At 38.3% G+C, this 15,681-nt stretch overlaps 1 protein-coding gene across 1 annotated transcript in view; it reads right to left on the minus strand.

Moving 5' to 3' along the window:
- Nucleotides 1-15,681, minus strand: part of grik3 (glutamate ionotropic receptor kainate type subunit 3) — a 78,177-nt gene that overhangs the window by 34,349 nt on the left and 28,147 nt on the right. The window contains exons 4-9 of the mRNA XM_028579910.1: nucleotides 11,705-11,878; nucleotides 11,216-11,473; nucleotides 10,857-11,038; nucleotides 7,882-7,935; nucleotides 4,784-4,954; nucleotides 2,717-2,860 (exon numbers count right to left, since the gene is read on the minus strand). Coding sequence (XP_028435711.1) covers nucleotides 2,717-2,860; nucleotides 4,784-4,954; nucleotides 7,882-7,935; nucleotides 10,857-11,038; nucleotides 11,216-11,473; nucleotides 11,705-11,878 — 983 coding nt within the window. The remainder of the gene's footprint in view (nucleotides 1-2,716; nucleotides 2,861-4,783; nucleotides 4,955-7,881; nucleotides 7,936-10,856; nucleotides 11,039-11,215; nucleotides 11,474-11,704; nucleotides 11,879-15,681) is intronic.

The following is a 15,681-nucleotide window of genomic DNA, read 5'->3' on the forward strand; positions in this document are numbered from 1 at the left end:
AATAATGTCTTTGTCATCATGCATTTTAGTTTAGTTTGTTTGTTTTGTAAATGTACATGTCACCATTATGTACCTTTTAATTCATAGTGAATGAGTGCTGTATGACTGCTGGCTGTCTCTGTGTTAGTCCTACTGTATGTCACCTGCCTAGGGACTGCAGATTAACTGTAGTTATTTTACTAATTCTGGCATATTTACATGGTGTTTTTATACAACATTGTTCATAAATATGCATGGTCCCTTTCAAATAAACCAATAAAATAAAAAATTAAAATAGCTAACAATGCTCACCGTTTCTTTTAACTGACACATTGTGACTCTGAGCCATTGTTTGTTGTGCATTGTAATGGTATATTACTTTGCGATATTGTGTTAGCACATTTGGCAGACAAGTAGGCATTGTTGCTACAACTTAGGCAAACAATAGTATTCATTAATGTTGTGCCACTTCGGGATGTGTAGCACAATTTGACACAACACATTCTTACTATTATAGTAATGGTTGAAAACTGTGCAATTTTTTATTTTCTCAGCTTCCAACAAGTAGTAATTACATATTCATTGTTGATGCTTCCTTACAAATGGGTGGATTACATGTACTTTCAATTTATCCCTCAGGGCCCTGTCCCCACCACCTCCTTCACTCCACCACTAGGTTAGGGTACCGAAAAACAACCGGTATCTACTGGACTGAATGACAACTCGGATTTTGGTCCCTCATTTTGGTGCCAATTAAAAGCTGTGTTGCTCTCTGACGCTCCAATATGGACGTTTGAAGCAACAGAAGCATCACTGCACGGGACGCTAGTTAGCACACTTGGCAGCAGGTAGCGTTAGCCTACCATTAGCTAGTAGCTGGCTTAAACATGCTTAAAATGCTGACAGCTCAACGATCTTACGGCTGTATTTCACTTGAAAGGATTCCAACACCGGGAATTGTTGGAGAAACAACACTGACGGGACTTACTGGTGCGTTCAATTGCACCTCGTAAGCTCATGGTGCATTCATAGTTGTTGTAAAGTACCCTTCTGCCATCTAGTGGTTCTTCTTGTCGTTTAACAGCAATTGACTAGTGAAATTAGTTATTGTTGTTATTATTACATTTTAAATAAATAATTTAAATTTAGCAATAAACAAGCCATCTTTTAATGTCACCGACTGTGTGCTTTTCTTTCCTTTTTTAAAGTATTGGTTCAGGCACTGTTTAGGCAGTGGCACCATTTTAAAAGTATCATTTAAAACCCAAACAATACCCAACCCTATTCACCACTGACCATCATCCTCATTTACTAGTCCTCATTTCAGTCTTCAGAAACTAAAGAAGCAGAAGGGATGGTTTGCTACAGAGCTCCACTTGTATTTACAGAGCCAGGGTTGGCTTCACACAGGTTTCTCTATCTAACAAACTTAAGGGGCAATGCATGATAACTGTACCCCCTGCCTTTTAATACCAGTGGAGAGAAAGAGACTGGTACCATTATGGAAAATCTGGCTTTGCTTTTTCAAGACCGTTGCCCGGTGTTGAAGGAAAGCCTTGGAGGAGCCACAAGCAGTGGCCATATCTAACCTCCCCCTCACCCACACTTTCTTTCAAAGCGGATACTTTATGTTATTATGCCTTTTGTGATATCCGAAGGTGGCCAGCCCCAGCTACAATGGCAGCCTACTCTGACTTTGGCCCTGGTTCCTCAGTGTTGTAACATTTTACTCTTTAGTGTCTTTAACATCTCCATGGAGAAGGCTTCTGTCATGCTGTGGATAGGTGAGTTGGGCTCATGAGATATATGGCCAAACTCTCACTGTCTGAGGAAGAGCCTTGGGCTTGAAACGTCACTAGCATTACAATCCTAAGGGGAGCTATTTGGTGTGCGGACCTGCTTTTTCTTTCCACACTCACTGTCATCACAGTAAAGCTCAACAGAGATCCTCTGTGGAAAATAGGCCCAAACTGGCTTGAAACTAGTTGCAAATGCCATCAGGATGCTTAGCACTACGGAGAAAATCTTTCAACGGAGCCATGGGTACCAAACAGAAGTTGTCAGCCATTTTGCTAATGATAAGTGGATGAGAAAAAATGTTAAGCTCTGCCCTTTTATATGGACAGCCCCCCGTAGCCATCATTCTGATTGCTCTGTGGGTATATGCAAATTTATTGGGCAGTTACCACAGATGAGGGATCCTGATTAGAGATTAGGAGGTTAACGCTTTAATTTCGCTTTTGCAATAAAAATGACAATTATAAAAGGGAAAACAAATGGAATTCCTGCCATTTAAAAACCACACCTTGGAAAATTGTAATGATTTTGTTCTTTGAACAAATCAAGATACAAATAGTAGCATCTCTGCACACCCTTTTCTGCCATATTGCACAGGCTTGTTTGTGTATTCTGAGGCACTGTCAGACTCCCATGTTAGATTAAATAAGATCCGATTACACTAGTTGTGCTTTCAAAAGGTTACAGTACGTGCTTTCTGGAAAATAGGTTATGAATACAGGGAATTTATAAAGCTGACAACAACACTGCTTTGATGTGTCTATCACGGCTTGGTTTGCTTTGTGTGTGGATATGATTGATTTGCTGCATAAATATCCAAGTCCCAAATGACTACACGGTCCTCACTCCACTCCTATTGTCATGCTTACCACTCAATCAGTATGCTCTAATATCAATAACACTTATTTCAGATAGCAATAGGCCAAAGGTGTTCCATCACCTCTTTGATAAAACTCATGAAGCGCCCTCCGAATCTCCAGGGTTTGTGGCGGTGGCACTGCAGCGAGTTTACAGTCATCTGTGGAGCGTGCTGGTATGAGACGGATACAATGTGGACTGCATCATAGGTCAGAGCCGCATCTGTCTGAAATAAGGGGTGAACATTAATTCAGCTGATGCCTGTGGAAAAACATGCATATTTTGGTCACCGTTAATCTATAATGTTCTATAAGCTTGATATAAATTCACATACATAATTGAAAAATTTACACTCATGTGAATTTACACTCATGTGTTTCCTCAACTGATACCTCAATACAGTGCTGTTTTTGTCTTGTTTACATAACTGACATACAGTATGCCTTCAGCATATTTATGAGTAATTTAGGTTTAGTTGCTCTATGCCTTTTGACAGTGTACATAAGCACTTTAATTTAATAGCAGGTTACAATCCTTTGCATTTGAACTTTAAGGTCAGCCTATACTTTTGCATTTTGGACAAAAAGGTTTATTTCAAAGTAATGAAACTAATCATGAAAGCAAAATTCCTTGCAATAATTAGTTTACATTAGATGATAAATGTGTAATAGCAGATCAATGGAAATTGCCCATTAGTGAACATATGACATGAAAAAAGATTAATGTAAATAATCTTCCTTTAATTCGCTAGGTAAAGAAGGTCAATATTTATAACATGGCACTTGCTTTCTGGCCATATGTCACAAATGGCCCATCACCACCTCCACTATAATCACCATTTCTTTCAGACTATACATCTATTTACTGACAACACTACTGTAGCTACACAATCTGTGACAGTCTGAATCATCCACCAGAATAGCCTGAACAGCCTGCAGCTATGGATTCAACAAGAGCTGGAAGCCTTCCATAAAGATCTTTCTGTCTTGATGGCATAATTACATGTCTGCAGATTTGTTAGTAGCACATTCATGTTGTGAACATTTATTCTTTATCTCATTCCAAACGGGCTATACTGAGTTTACTATCTGAAATGTGTGGGCCATTGGAGTAAGTTCCTATCATTTTCCTAGAAACATACTGAGACAATGGCACCATCCATTATCCATTATAAACTATCCATTTAACAAAGAATAGCTGTAAAGGGATGAACCTGGTCTGAAACAGTGTGAAGGGAGAATGACGTGCTCAAAGGGTAATTGGTGCGAAAGGGCTTAATGAATCCACAGCATTATATCACCCCCACATGTACTTTTGAAAGCATAACATATAACCCAGTGGATTTGTGCTATTCATGCCAATATCGGACACTGCCATCAACATGCCAGAACTGAACAGGAATTCTTCTGATGAGGTGGCACATTCTCCTCTTCAGTCATTCAGGTTCATGGATTTTAGCTCAATGTAGCTTCAGCTTTTTGCTTGGATAATGTAAAAGAAAACTGTACTTCAATGGTATAATGCTAGACAGGTTGTCCTTTCTTAGACCCCTTTTATACCTAAATTGTTCACTGAGTTATCTACATACCTTGCATACATATGTATAAGTTTGACTGATTATTGTCTTCTAACCTCTCTAATCAACAAGCCATTTTTCTCCCACAATACCCATGAGTAAATAGGTGACATTGGGGTGCACATAATCCCAGGACAATATTTTTTATAGGAGGCTGGAACTGAACCATGGTACTTATTGCCATACCACTTTAAAAATCACTTAAAATAATCATCTTTCCCATTCAACATTTAGTTGAACTGTAGCTGAACCTCTCAAACTGTGGATGTTCTTTACACAGTGTTTGTTTTGTTCATACTGTATATGAGCCACAGCCTAAAGGAGACAACTGTTGGTATACATCAGAAGATGTACCCAATAAAAGGTTATATAGTGTATAGTGTGAATATATTGCTGAGGTACATCATGGGTATCATTTATCATGGGTTGCTGTTAAGGTTAAAACCATTTCTTACCATGGACAAAAGCCATGATAGATAGATAAGACAGACACATAGATACATGTGGTCACTTTTGTATTGACATTCCTGTGACTAACTTTATATGGAGCAATACAGAAGTAATATAACATACCGTCATGATGCCCTCCAGGAGGCCTGAGTCAGGTTTAGGGGGCATCTGCCTTTCCATCGACCATTTCTCCACAATGGATGCGACCTGGGGATTATCCACATTGAGGATGCGGAAGCCGGTCATGTTGACACCACAGAAGCGATACGGCTCCAGGTCAATGGCCATCAGGTCCTTTTAAGAGACAACAGTAATGAAGAAGGGATTCTCATTTAGTATGCCAGCATTGAGCGTTCTTGTTTTCAGTATTCAACCTGGATGGTTTAGTCTCAAATGGAAGGAGAATGATGCAGCTGCTGTTTAAAAGGGATGCTAAATTAAGACCAAATGAAGTGAAAGGAAGGAGAACACAGTAGTTTCAATGTCAAATCAGGAGATTTAAACAGTGTCTAGAAGCAGTGTCTGTGTATTAAATGAAATCTAAAAAGGCTCTTTTGGCAGAGTTGCTTTTCTGCTGGCAAACCCTTTTAGAATTGACAAATTGTTACGGTTTTTGGGCCTACTTAATAATAAATTACACTGCACAAACTACAAGCTTGTGATATATTTTGACTTTCTTAATCATGTTCATGTGAGCGAATCTTTATAGGTGCAAATGTGTTACTTGATAAGAATAGTTAGTAGCTCTGCTTATACAAATCAAAGAACATGAAAAAAGAAACCATCAAGTCTATTGGATCATATTAATTATTCAACACTTAAATTCCCTTGGCAACTTCTAAGCAAAAGCAGTTCAATTTGAGCCACTGTAATTTCTGGGGCAGCCATTGTAGCTGAAGTGTGAAGTCGCATGTTGACACATGTCGTGCCGGAATAGGCCAGGGGGCTTGGAAAAGACATTTGGATGAACATAGATATTTCATTAGCACCCTGTAGGGTTAGTGCTGGGGGAATGAGAGCGTGTAAGACACTTTGTGAATAACGGTCGCTGCCAGTCACTGAAATATTTCTCTTCTTTTATTTCTTTCCCACTAGAACACAGTACAGTACTCTCTTTTGTCAACAGAGATCAAAGTAAATCACTGTTGTTCTATATGATATTCAGAAATGCTCAGGAAAGTAGATCAGGTTACAAGTTTGTTAGCTTTGAAGCTAAGAATACAAACTAACTGAGACAGAATTGTTTGTAAAAAAATGTAATTCATCTTTTGTGACATCCTCGTTTCTATTAGGGCACTTTGGGATGTCAAAAAAGTGACTTGTTCCAATTATAAGTTCACTTTTTGCAGTGTTGCCTTCAACACACATCTATAACACAAAATCAACACAATCCTACAGCAGAATTACACTGAATATCTTTACCCGGAGAAAATGCTGTACATGTTGGAGTGCATACAGAAGTGTTATACAGGTGGCAAACAACAAAGTTCTCAGTTTCAGGTTCTCAGAGATAGCTATGACAGACTCATTTTAAAGGACAAGGAAGTTATTACCCCATATCACTGCTGTTGGCTTTTCACGCTCTAATAAGTCGGCATTTCCCTCACCTCAGAAGATAAAACTCAGCCATCAGTGGGTTCCATCGAGAGGAAATTGTATTGCCATGTATACCACGCAAGTATTCATCGTTTTGGATCAAATCAAGCCACCAGGTATAATCTCCTTAATGGTGTGTGTCTATCAATATGACAGCTTATTGCAGCATTAGATAGATACCATACTCTGATTCTATGAAGATATCCTACCTTAATGTGCAAATGTTGTTGCAGATAATCAAATAAAAGTTTTAAGTTAATCCTCTTTATATATATATATATATATATATATTTCTGTTCCCTCTGCTAGGAAACTGTTACACTACACTGGCATTAAAAAGGAGTTTTGAATACCCCTATTAAAGCAATAGACATGCTCCACAAACATAACGTATGGCAGAACAATGTCATTGTCACACTGTCGAGTGAAAGATGACACACATCATGCCTAGACCTTCGTATCATATCACATTATCACAACAGACTGGACGAGTCCGGAGAGAAAAGGAGGGTGTGTGTGCACGAGAGAAGCAGAAATGGAAACGATAACAGAGAGTGAAAGGAACAGCACAGATCATGCTGGTATTTATTCCCATTCAGTCTGTTGTTTGTCTCCAGATAGTCAGCGTCTCAGTGACGAGCAGCAACGGCTCCCTGCTGGGTCTGCTTGTATTAGTTAGATGAGATGCTTTTTTGTGAAAACTGTAAATGCTCAAGACGGGAATGAAACCGTAACATACCCAGGTTGCATTAAACATGTCTGAAACTGAATAACATCATGCTCAAGCCTAAATCAATTTTATTTTTAAGGGGTAAGGCTGGCTATATCTTTTTTATTGTTAATAATAATAAAAACAACCAAAATCATCAATATTTTAGACTCAATACTGAATTCTTTACTCGCTCTGTGGCACTTGTTCATACTGAAGACATACACTCAGTTGCCAGTACAGTACAGTCTATTACAATCCTGTAATAAGTTCTACTTTAATAAATGAATGAATGAAATTCAGTTTTTGTTTATTCAACTTGATAATTTTGTGGTGCTGTTGAATTGTATTGCAATATATGAGAGAGGTGTTTTTGTTATTTAGCTTACCCTCTTTGATATACATGGGATGGACAAAATTATAGAAACACATGCAAGTAGAACACAATACAATTTGACAGTACCACAAATTGCAGCCTCCAGAATGACCATGATGTTAAATCAACTGAAATAATTCATGAATTCATGACGGTAGGATTTTTACCATTTTGTTCACATTTAGATCATTATCATTTTAAAATATATATATGGCATTTATTTATATATTATGTTAAGTGCTCACAGAGGACCATTTTGGGTCTTTTTCGAACTTGGAAGCCACATTCAGTTTTGAATCTCAAGCTGTTGTTTTTTTATGCTGCCACCACAAAGACTTCTGTTGATTTCCCTATAAAGCTGAGTGTTTACTACAGCACACTGAAGACTCTATTATTCCTCCAGCTTGTCAAACAAAATTGATATTATGGACTGGATCCAAACTCTATTGGCAATTAGCCACTATTCATCAAAAACTCAAACGGTGGTGGAGATGAGAACAAACAAGGCTCTATTTTGCATTAACAAGCATGGTACATTACCAGAGTGGTGAAGATATAGTGGTAATACTCTGTCATCATCCCCATGGTCTGGGCCTGGAAGGATACAGAGACGGAAGATGGGACATAAAGTTGTGAATGAATAGAGACAGGATAGGGAAAATGGTCATTTTGTCATGTCAGGACATTTTATAATCAACAGCACTGTTGGAACAAATAACCAAAGAAATGCACAAAAAATACTTCATCAGTTATGAACAAAATAGCCAGGTTTTAATGAGCATATTGAGTAACACGCTGTTAGCAACATTCTGTGGGCAAGTTTCTGCTATCATTTATCAGGATTTTGGCACCATATGTGGTCCGCAGAATAGCAACAGTACTTGATGCTTTTCTATGCATTTAAATGGTTTGCAATGGCTCAGGGCACATGACGTTATCCCAGCAGTGAGGAAAGCCTTCAATCAAAAGAGCTTGGTAATCTTTGCCTCATATCCGAACATTCCATCACTGCCACTTGTTTCACTCAATCTACATTCAAAGGCACCGCATTCCCATGGCGGCTGTTCTTCCTATTTAATTGTACCATCTGTCGCGAAAAAAAAAAAGCCAAGGTTATGTAAATAAGATGCTATGCTTATGTGGAGGCAAATTCACTTCTCCATTTATAGATATCAAGCCAAATACATGACATTGAAACTTTGTGTCATGTATTGTGAGCAGGAGTTTTCATTAATTAATTTCCTCTGCTGCAGTCCAGGATTAAATTATAGTATGATACAATATCATTTTGTCAGCATTTCTATTCATCAACCTTTTATTTTGGTACACCTCCATATGTCACTGTTCCCACCAATACAGTAGCAGGGTCACAGCACAAAATAAAAAAATAAAAACATATAACAATAAAAGGCACACAGAGTTCTTTTAGAAGACACCAGGGACATGTTTCTCATTTTCTCCAATGCAATCTGAGAGGATATATAACCTGACAGAGGCATGTTAAATGCAGGTCAGCTTGTCAGGAGCAAATACAGGACCCGACATTTTGTTGAGAATAATGACATGACGAATGAAATATTCGAAGGGCATGAAACAGTACTTGATATTTAAACCCTTTTACAGTAGACGTGTGAGATCCTCCTTAATGCATGCGCACCTGCTGTACCAGTCAAGTCACATTACACATGTACTTATTGTCTTGGATAGGACCAACCATTTTGTAAAGCTGTAAATGGAGCAGTATCTTAAGATTCTGCAGTTCAGTAGCTGGTAAATTTTTTTCACTGCTGCCTGCAAATTTGCATTTAGTAAAAAAGTTGTTTTAGGTGACTGCTGAACAAAATTTTATTGATATATTATACTTTGTGTGCTGCAATATTAATAGTGGCCTGATTTTACCAGATTGTTTGAATGTACTTACATCTATTTGTTTGTTATTTATGTTTCTATTTTTTTTTTAAATACCTATGGTTCTGTGTTTCCAGCCTCTCAAAGTCAACATTTGCAGTTTTTCTTAGTGTTTAATGTCAATAAACTGAATATTTGTGGGGTTTTGGACTGTGGGTTAAAAAAGAAAAGCTATTTGAACGTGTCTACTTTGGCTTTCTGAACTTGTGATGGGCATTTTACTGACCAAACTATTCTATATATAGTTTAATTAAAAATAGTAATAAGCAGATTAATTGGTAATGAAAATATACCTTAATTTCAGCCCTATATCTATACTGAAGGATTATGATAGAGCACCTTTCAATTGCAAGCTTATATACTGTACACTATTGAGCAACATAAGCTTTCACATATACACATTTAGGCACTCTGTATCAGATCAATGATGCACAAAAGGCAGTAAAAGATGCACAATGCTGGTGCACAAGAATTTTAGTCGTTTTATAACCAAACACCGTGGGTGTGGTATTTTTGGCATCACTCATAACTTTTCCCTTATTTTAAAAGCTGTATTCTCAGCTGTAGTGCCCTGACAATTTGATCATGGACGGGAACTGTCTGGAGCATTTTTGCCTCAAAAACTTCTCTCACTTCTTCTCTCAAGAGGACACCTTGATTCCTTGGTGCAAGATGTGCAGACTGGCCATGAGCAAATATATGTCACTCTTAATAACTTGATAGGAGGACTGAGTTATTTAAAAAACTTAGGAGGAGATGATGCATTCGGTAAACTTGTTAACAGAAGCTGACAGCACCCTGAATGGAGGGGGGCCTGTTACTGTCATCTTTAGAGCATTAGGCCACCTACACAATCTCTATTCTGTGCATCATACTGACAGTTCTTTGTTGACTGACACTCATTTATATTAAAAATACATTTTGATTGTGAAGCATTTTGGATCTTGTGCCTGTTTTGCAGGATGTATATTAAAGTCTGGCCAACAGTTCATCCATGAAAAGTGTTGCTAATCATTTGAACAAGATCCAAATGCGTATATATTCTGTAACCTATACATATACACTAAAAACAGTACAATAAGTTTATTTTTTAGCATTGTTTTTAATGCTCTATACTATTTTCAAATATTTCAATTTAAAACTCCAAATGCATCAAATGTTAAAGGCCCAAGATGCATTGTAAGAACTATGGTTTACATAGATTACAGTTTTACAGTCTACAATACAAAGCCAGCTGCTGCAGATACAAAAATGAAGATTGTTCACCAGGAAGTATATACACAAGTACACAAATATCAATTGATTAGTTTTAGATGTGATATCTACTGTAGTTGTCACACTTTTAAGGTGTTCTGAGCAAGCAGGTGGCACAAGTTAAAATCCCATAGTCTTTGACAGCAGAAACTCACTGTTGCTTAATTATTACCGACCCACCTTCTGCTGCTACTCCCCTCCCAAGTTCTTGGCAATTCAAAGCCTCCATATTTTCATTGACAACACATCTGATAAACTGAAGGCTAAAGAATCAACTGGTGCAAGTGACAGCTGTGTGGAAAAGGACCACGTCCTTGACATCAGGATTGTCTGTGCCACAATCTCTCACTAACCTGTTTGAGAATCTGTGCGGCCATGTGGTGACTGCAGTCAAAGATTATCCGAAACTCCCGGCTTCTCTTCATTTCTTTGAGAAGTGGTCTCGTATCCTGTGTGTCAAGAGGAAGCTGACGGATCTTTAGCCTAATGTTGTACCTGGATGGGGCCATTATCAGCTCCTGTAGTCGTATAAGACCTGAAGAAGAGAAACGGCACAAATAGAAGACATGGCCAACAGTGTCACACAGAAAATGCAGTCCCATTTTTCTTTCCTAAATTCATTGTTCTTAGCGCTGCACTTTGCAAATGTGCACTGTGTTTGTGAGAATTGAGAATACAGTAACATTATATAATAGTACAATAGTCTTCTCACCTGTGCTGTCATCGTAGACGACAGTGGCTGTTTTCCATTTGAGAAACTGCACCAGGTCCAGGATAGCATAGCTTAGTGAAGAATAATCCGGGTATAAATTGGCATAAAAGCTGTCCCTGTTGTCCATGGGGTGATGTTTCCACCGCACCTGGATGTGTGGCACTTCCAACGCATTGCAGATGGACTGCACAGCATTTGACGATGAACTATGTGAGGGCCCAAAAATTGCAACCACACCTAAAGATAGCTGGTCACAAGCTAGAGAAGGGCAAGAGAAGAGACTGTAAAGTGTGTAACCTCTTCAGGCACAGTCAATTTAGTGAGGATTCCCAAATACTTAAGGTTTTTTCCCGTAAATAGGAAATGATTTGAAATGTGACCCAAAAACTGTCATGATTATTTAAGAAATACAGATATTTTGTTGACAGACCAGATGCTTCTCCATACTTTAATCACAATCCTTGAATAAACACAGAACAAGCCACTCACCTTTTCTTGACGCCTCAAAACTGTCGTAGATATTAATCCTCTGTATGTCATATGTTAATGTTGTGTTTGGCAACAAAGTCCTGTTTCTGTTAATGTTATTGACAGCAAATTTAAAGGCAAGCTCCTCAGCGCTAACAAGTGAAACAGGTCCATCTGTTTGTTCGAAAATCCCACCTGAAAAACAAAAGAGAAAGAAACGTAAGGCCCATGACAATTTAATGCTGATTTATACTTCTGCGTAAAATTTACGCCGTTGCTACGCACATAGGTACATGAAGACACAAACTTACGCCGGACCTTACGCCGTAATCTGACGTGCACCTCTCGAAAAATGTAACTACACGTCGAAGCGACGCATGTCGCTCGGCCGTGGCTTGGTAGCGTTGCATTTCCCCCGACTAATTTCCTGGTTCTCCTTCTCCATAAACAACATGAAATCAAGAGAAAGTCAGTACTCGCTCCGAAGCTAATCACCGTCACGGTCTCTCTCTACCTCGCTGTATATGGTGTATATGGTGTGTGGATTGTGTGAATAAGATGCGTGTCATACAAGATCTGGCAACTGGTCAACATTAAACAAATGTTTGTTTATTGATTATTTATAAAGGAGTTAGGGCCATGAAAATTACGGGAGTTTCCCAGAAGAAATAACAAACCGGGAGGGGTCCGGGAGATAGGGCTAAAAAACGGGAGAAACCTGGGAAAAATGGGAGTGTTGGCAGCTATGCCATAAAACAGCCTTTAGTCTCAAACGTAATCAGCAGCAAAAAATGAGAATCACAGACATAATTCTTGCTAGGGCTAAATGGAGAAAAATATTGAAAGGCATTTGCACTTAGGACTAGCAGCGAGGGGAGCAGCACACATAACACAAGGTATTAAATTTGCTCAGCAAACGTGGAGCAACCCTCCATTTTCAGCTGAAAAACCAATATCAGCAATGAAGTCTAAAGACATAATTTTAAGGGTTGTGTATGTGTGTGTGTGTGTGTTTCTGTTCCATCAGGGCAGCAGGATATCTCAGGCTCTTGTCTCGCCATTAAGATGTCCTTTTATTTCACCAGAATACCACATTGGTGGAGCAGATACTGTAACTATCCTTGGGCACTCTTCTTTTACATGAAATTCAAAGGAAAGTATTATTCCATTTTTTAGATGGGGTTGACCACTTCTCAAAACTTACAAAACATGTCTATGTGCACATAAAAATAGAGTATCGCTTAGGATGGTGGTGTGTATTAGACCATCTGTGCCGCACTACTTTCTGCAGTGCAGAGGAGAAAAACTGTTTTAATAGTTTTCCAGATTACTTGTTTTTTTATGACATATTAGGTCTACAGGAAAGACAAAAGTTAAACCAAAATAAAGTATTTTAAATTAGGTCACTTAAAGGGTAACACCACAGATATAATATACACCAGTTTATTTGTTATAGAGAGTACTACTCAACGTGTGACAACGGTATAATGTCTTCTGTAGCTCCAAGAGGAGCTTTCAAAATGATGATGTCATATATTGGCCTCTGTTGCTTCAGTTTTGTCTATTTTGATCTGTTATGCAGTCTCGTCATGAGTTGGAAGTGCAATGCTTACTGAATTGTCCTTATGGAGGAAAAATGTATGCAGGTTTATATGAAATCTAGTTTGATACCCTTCCAAGCCAGTGCATATCCCTGCATAAGTGTGCATGTCCATCCATATCTTCATAAACTTTATTCAACATGTAATCTCCCTTGATTATGTTACATTGCAACGTAGTGTGTTGCTCAAACAATCTAACACATCCAGTTATTTTATTTTTATTTTTAAGACAGAGTATTCAAAAGTCAGAGTATTTTCTTTGGCAGTATTCCACTGTCATGTCCCCGGCATCTAACATAAAAAACGTCTATATTCCACCATTTGTGTGTAATTGTAAAGTAACAAACATTAAATTTACTTTTAAATGTAAGACAACAAAGTCCCTCTGTGGCTGAGCTGCAGCCTTTAAGAAGACAGTTTTGACAGCTTCTTAAAAGATGCCTGTAGGGACATCAGCTTATGGAGAGACTGGCTTCTCCACCTACACTCTCATCATAATATCCATTTCAAAAACAAAGCAAAATGTCTCTGCCATCTTCCGTCAATTCTGAAAAAAAGTTCACTGACATCAAAAGTTACAAATGTCTGTACTTAAGTTGAACTTGTATGGCCATCATTTGAGTTATAGAGACAACCTTTTGAAACCTGTTTTCTCCGCAATGAGATTACAACATTTCTAACACCAAATCACAGTAGTAGATATCTTTAAAGTTATTTCTGCTGCCTATTTATAATGACTTTGAGTCAAATCTCTCCAGCCTTAAGATATCCAACTTACAATGACATAACAAAAGAAAAAAGCAGCTCATCCTCACATTTAAAGAGCTCCTATTATGCATTCTTTCTGATTTTTCCCATTTGTTTAGTGTGTTATATAGTTTTTAGTGTACAGGGCTCCAGACTGCAACCAAATGGTTGCATTTTGCGACCAAAATTTTAGAGTGTGCGACTAAATTTGACATCAAGTCGCACATATGCGACCAGTAAATTTGCCCCCTTTTTTTACACGTTAAATGTCAAAATGTCGGTACCTGAGCGCGTAAGCGCAAGCTTATCTGTCCTCTCTGAAAATTGACAGAGAGCAGAGCTCTGACACAAACACACACACTCGCACACACACGCAGCGGTGCGGACGGTGCAAACTACGTTGGCTTTACAGTTTTGTTGAAGTCACAGTGAGTCACGGCAGTGCCGATAAAGTGGTTGCCAGTATGGTTACAGTTTTTCAAAACTTTACGCAGACAGCGTTTGCTGTGATATGATATTAATGGCGAGCCGAAAAAGGTTGTGGTGATGTTGACGTTACAATTCCTCTGAGACAAGCAGCAGGCACAGTGGTTTTTGTGCCCTGGTGACTGACTGACAGGCTGAGGTTGTAAGGCAAGGCAACTTTATTTCTACAGCACCTTTCAGCAACAAGGCAATTCAAAGTGCTTTACATGAAACATTAAAGAGCAATTAAAAACGGTCATGAAAATAAAACGGGCTAAAAAGTGAGTGAGGGAGGGGTTTTATTTTTATTTTTGTTTAATTTCTTTAGAGTGTAACATTCTAATAAAATAACATAATGTTCTAGGTACATAGGATAAATAGGTTTGGAATTATTTTTACAACTGAAATAATTGTTTTGTAATTACAGAGGGAAAGTACCGAAAAAAGGTACCATTGGGTACTGGAACCGAATTTCAGGTATCGGTACCCAACCCTAAGGGTAGTAGCCTAAACAATGCATGTTTAATTTTAAGTTGAATTCATTGTAATTGTAGACTAGAGCTGGTATAATTTTGTTAATATTTTGTTTACTGTCATGACAGCAAAGGTTCTATGTTGAATCTTCAAAAGTGACACTGAATTTGAAAAAGCACATTGTAATTTCTGCATCTATTATCAAAGTATTTATTAGTAATACAGTGGAAATTAGTAGAAATGTGAATATTTGGTTAGTATGTTGATTTACGCTGTGTGCCCCTAAATTTTCTGGTTGCGCCCCTAAAATTTTCAGTTGGGGGCCACTGTGCTCCTAGTGAAAAAAGTTAGTCTGGAGCCCTGGTGTATGTAATAGATGTATAAAGTACAAAAAAAACACATTTCACTCAAAATGGAGCTTTCTCTTCCACAGATTTTCTCAACTGCTGTACTAGTGTACTTCCTGTTTGAAATTCCTCAATTAATGATGTCATTGATTGAGAAAGCCAGCCTAGGTTTTCATATTTGCTGCCCATAGGTGCTACCTGAGCAAGCACAGCCTGCCCAGTGGCTTGCTTGAATTTGGTTGACCAGTCACAACAGAGTGGGCCAGCTGACCAGGAAGGTGAGCCAAGAGCTCAGACAGTGTGTTTCAGGTGCAGCAATGGACAGTATGAGAAACATGATAAGTTTTTGAAACATCAAACATGT

Source organism: Perca flavescens, chromosome 6 (genome assembly GCF_004354835.1).
Source record: "Perca flavescens isolate YP-PL-M2 chromosome 6, PFLA_1.0, whole genome shotgun sequence".
Classification (NCBI taxonomy): domain Eukaryota; kingdom Metazoa; phylum Chordata; class Actinopteri; order Perciformes; family Percidae; genus Perca; species Perca flavescens.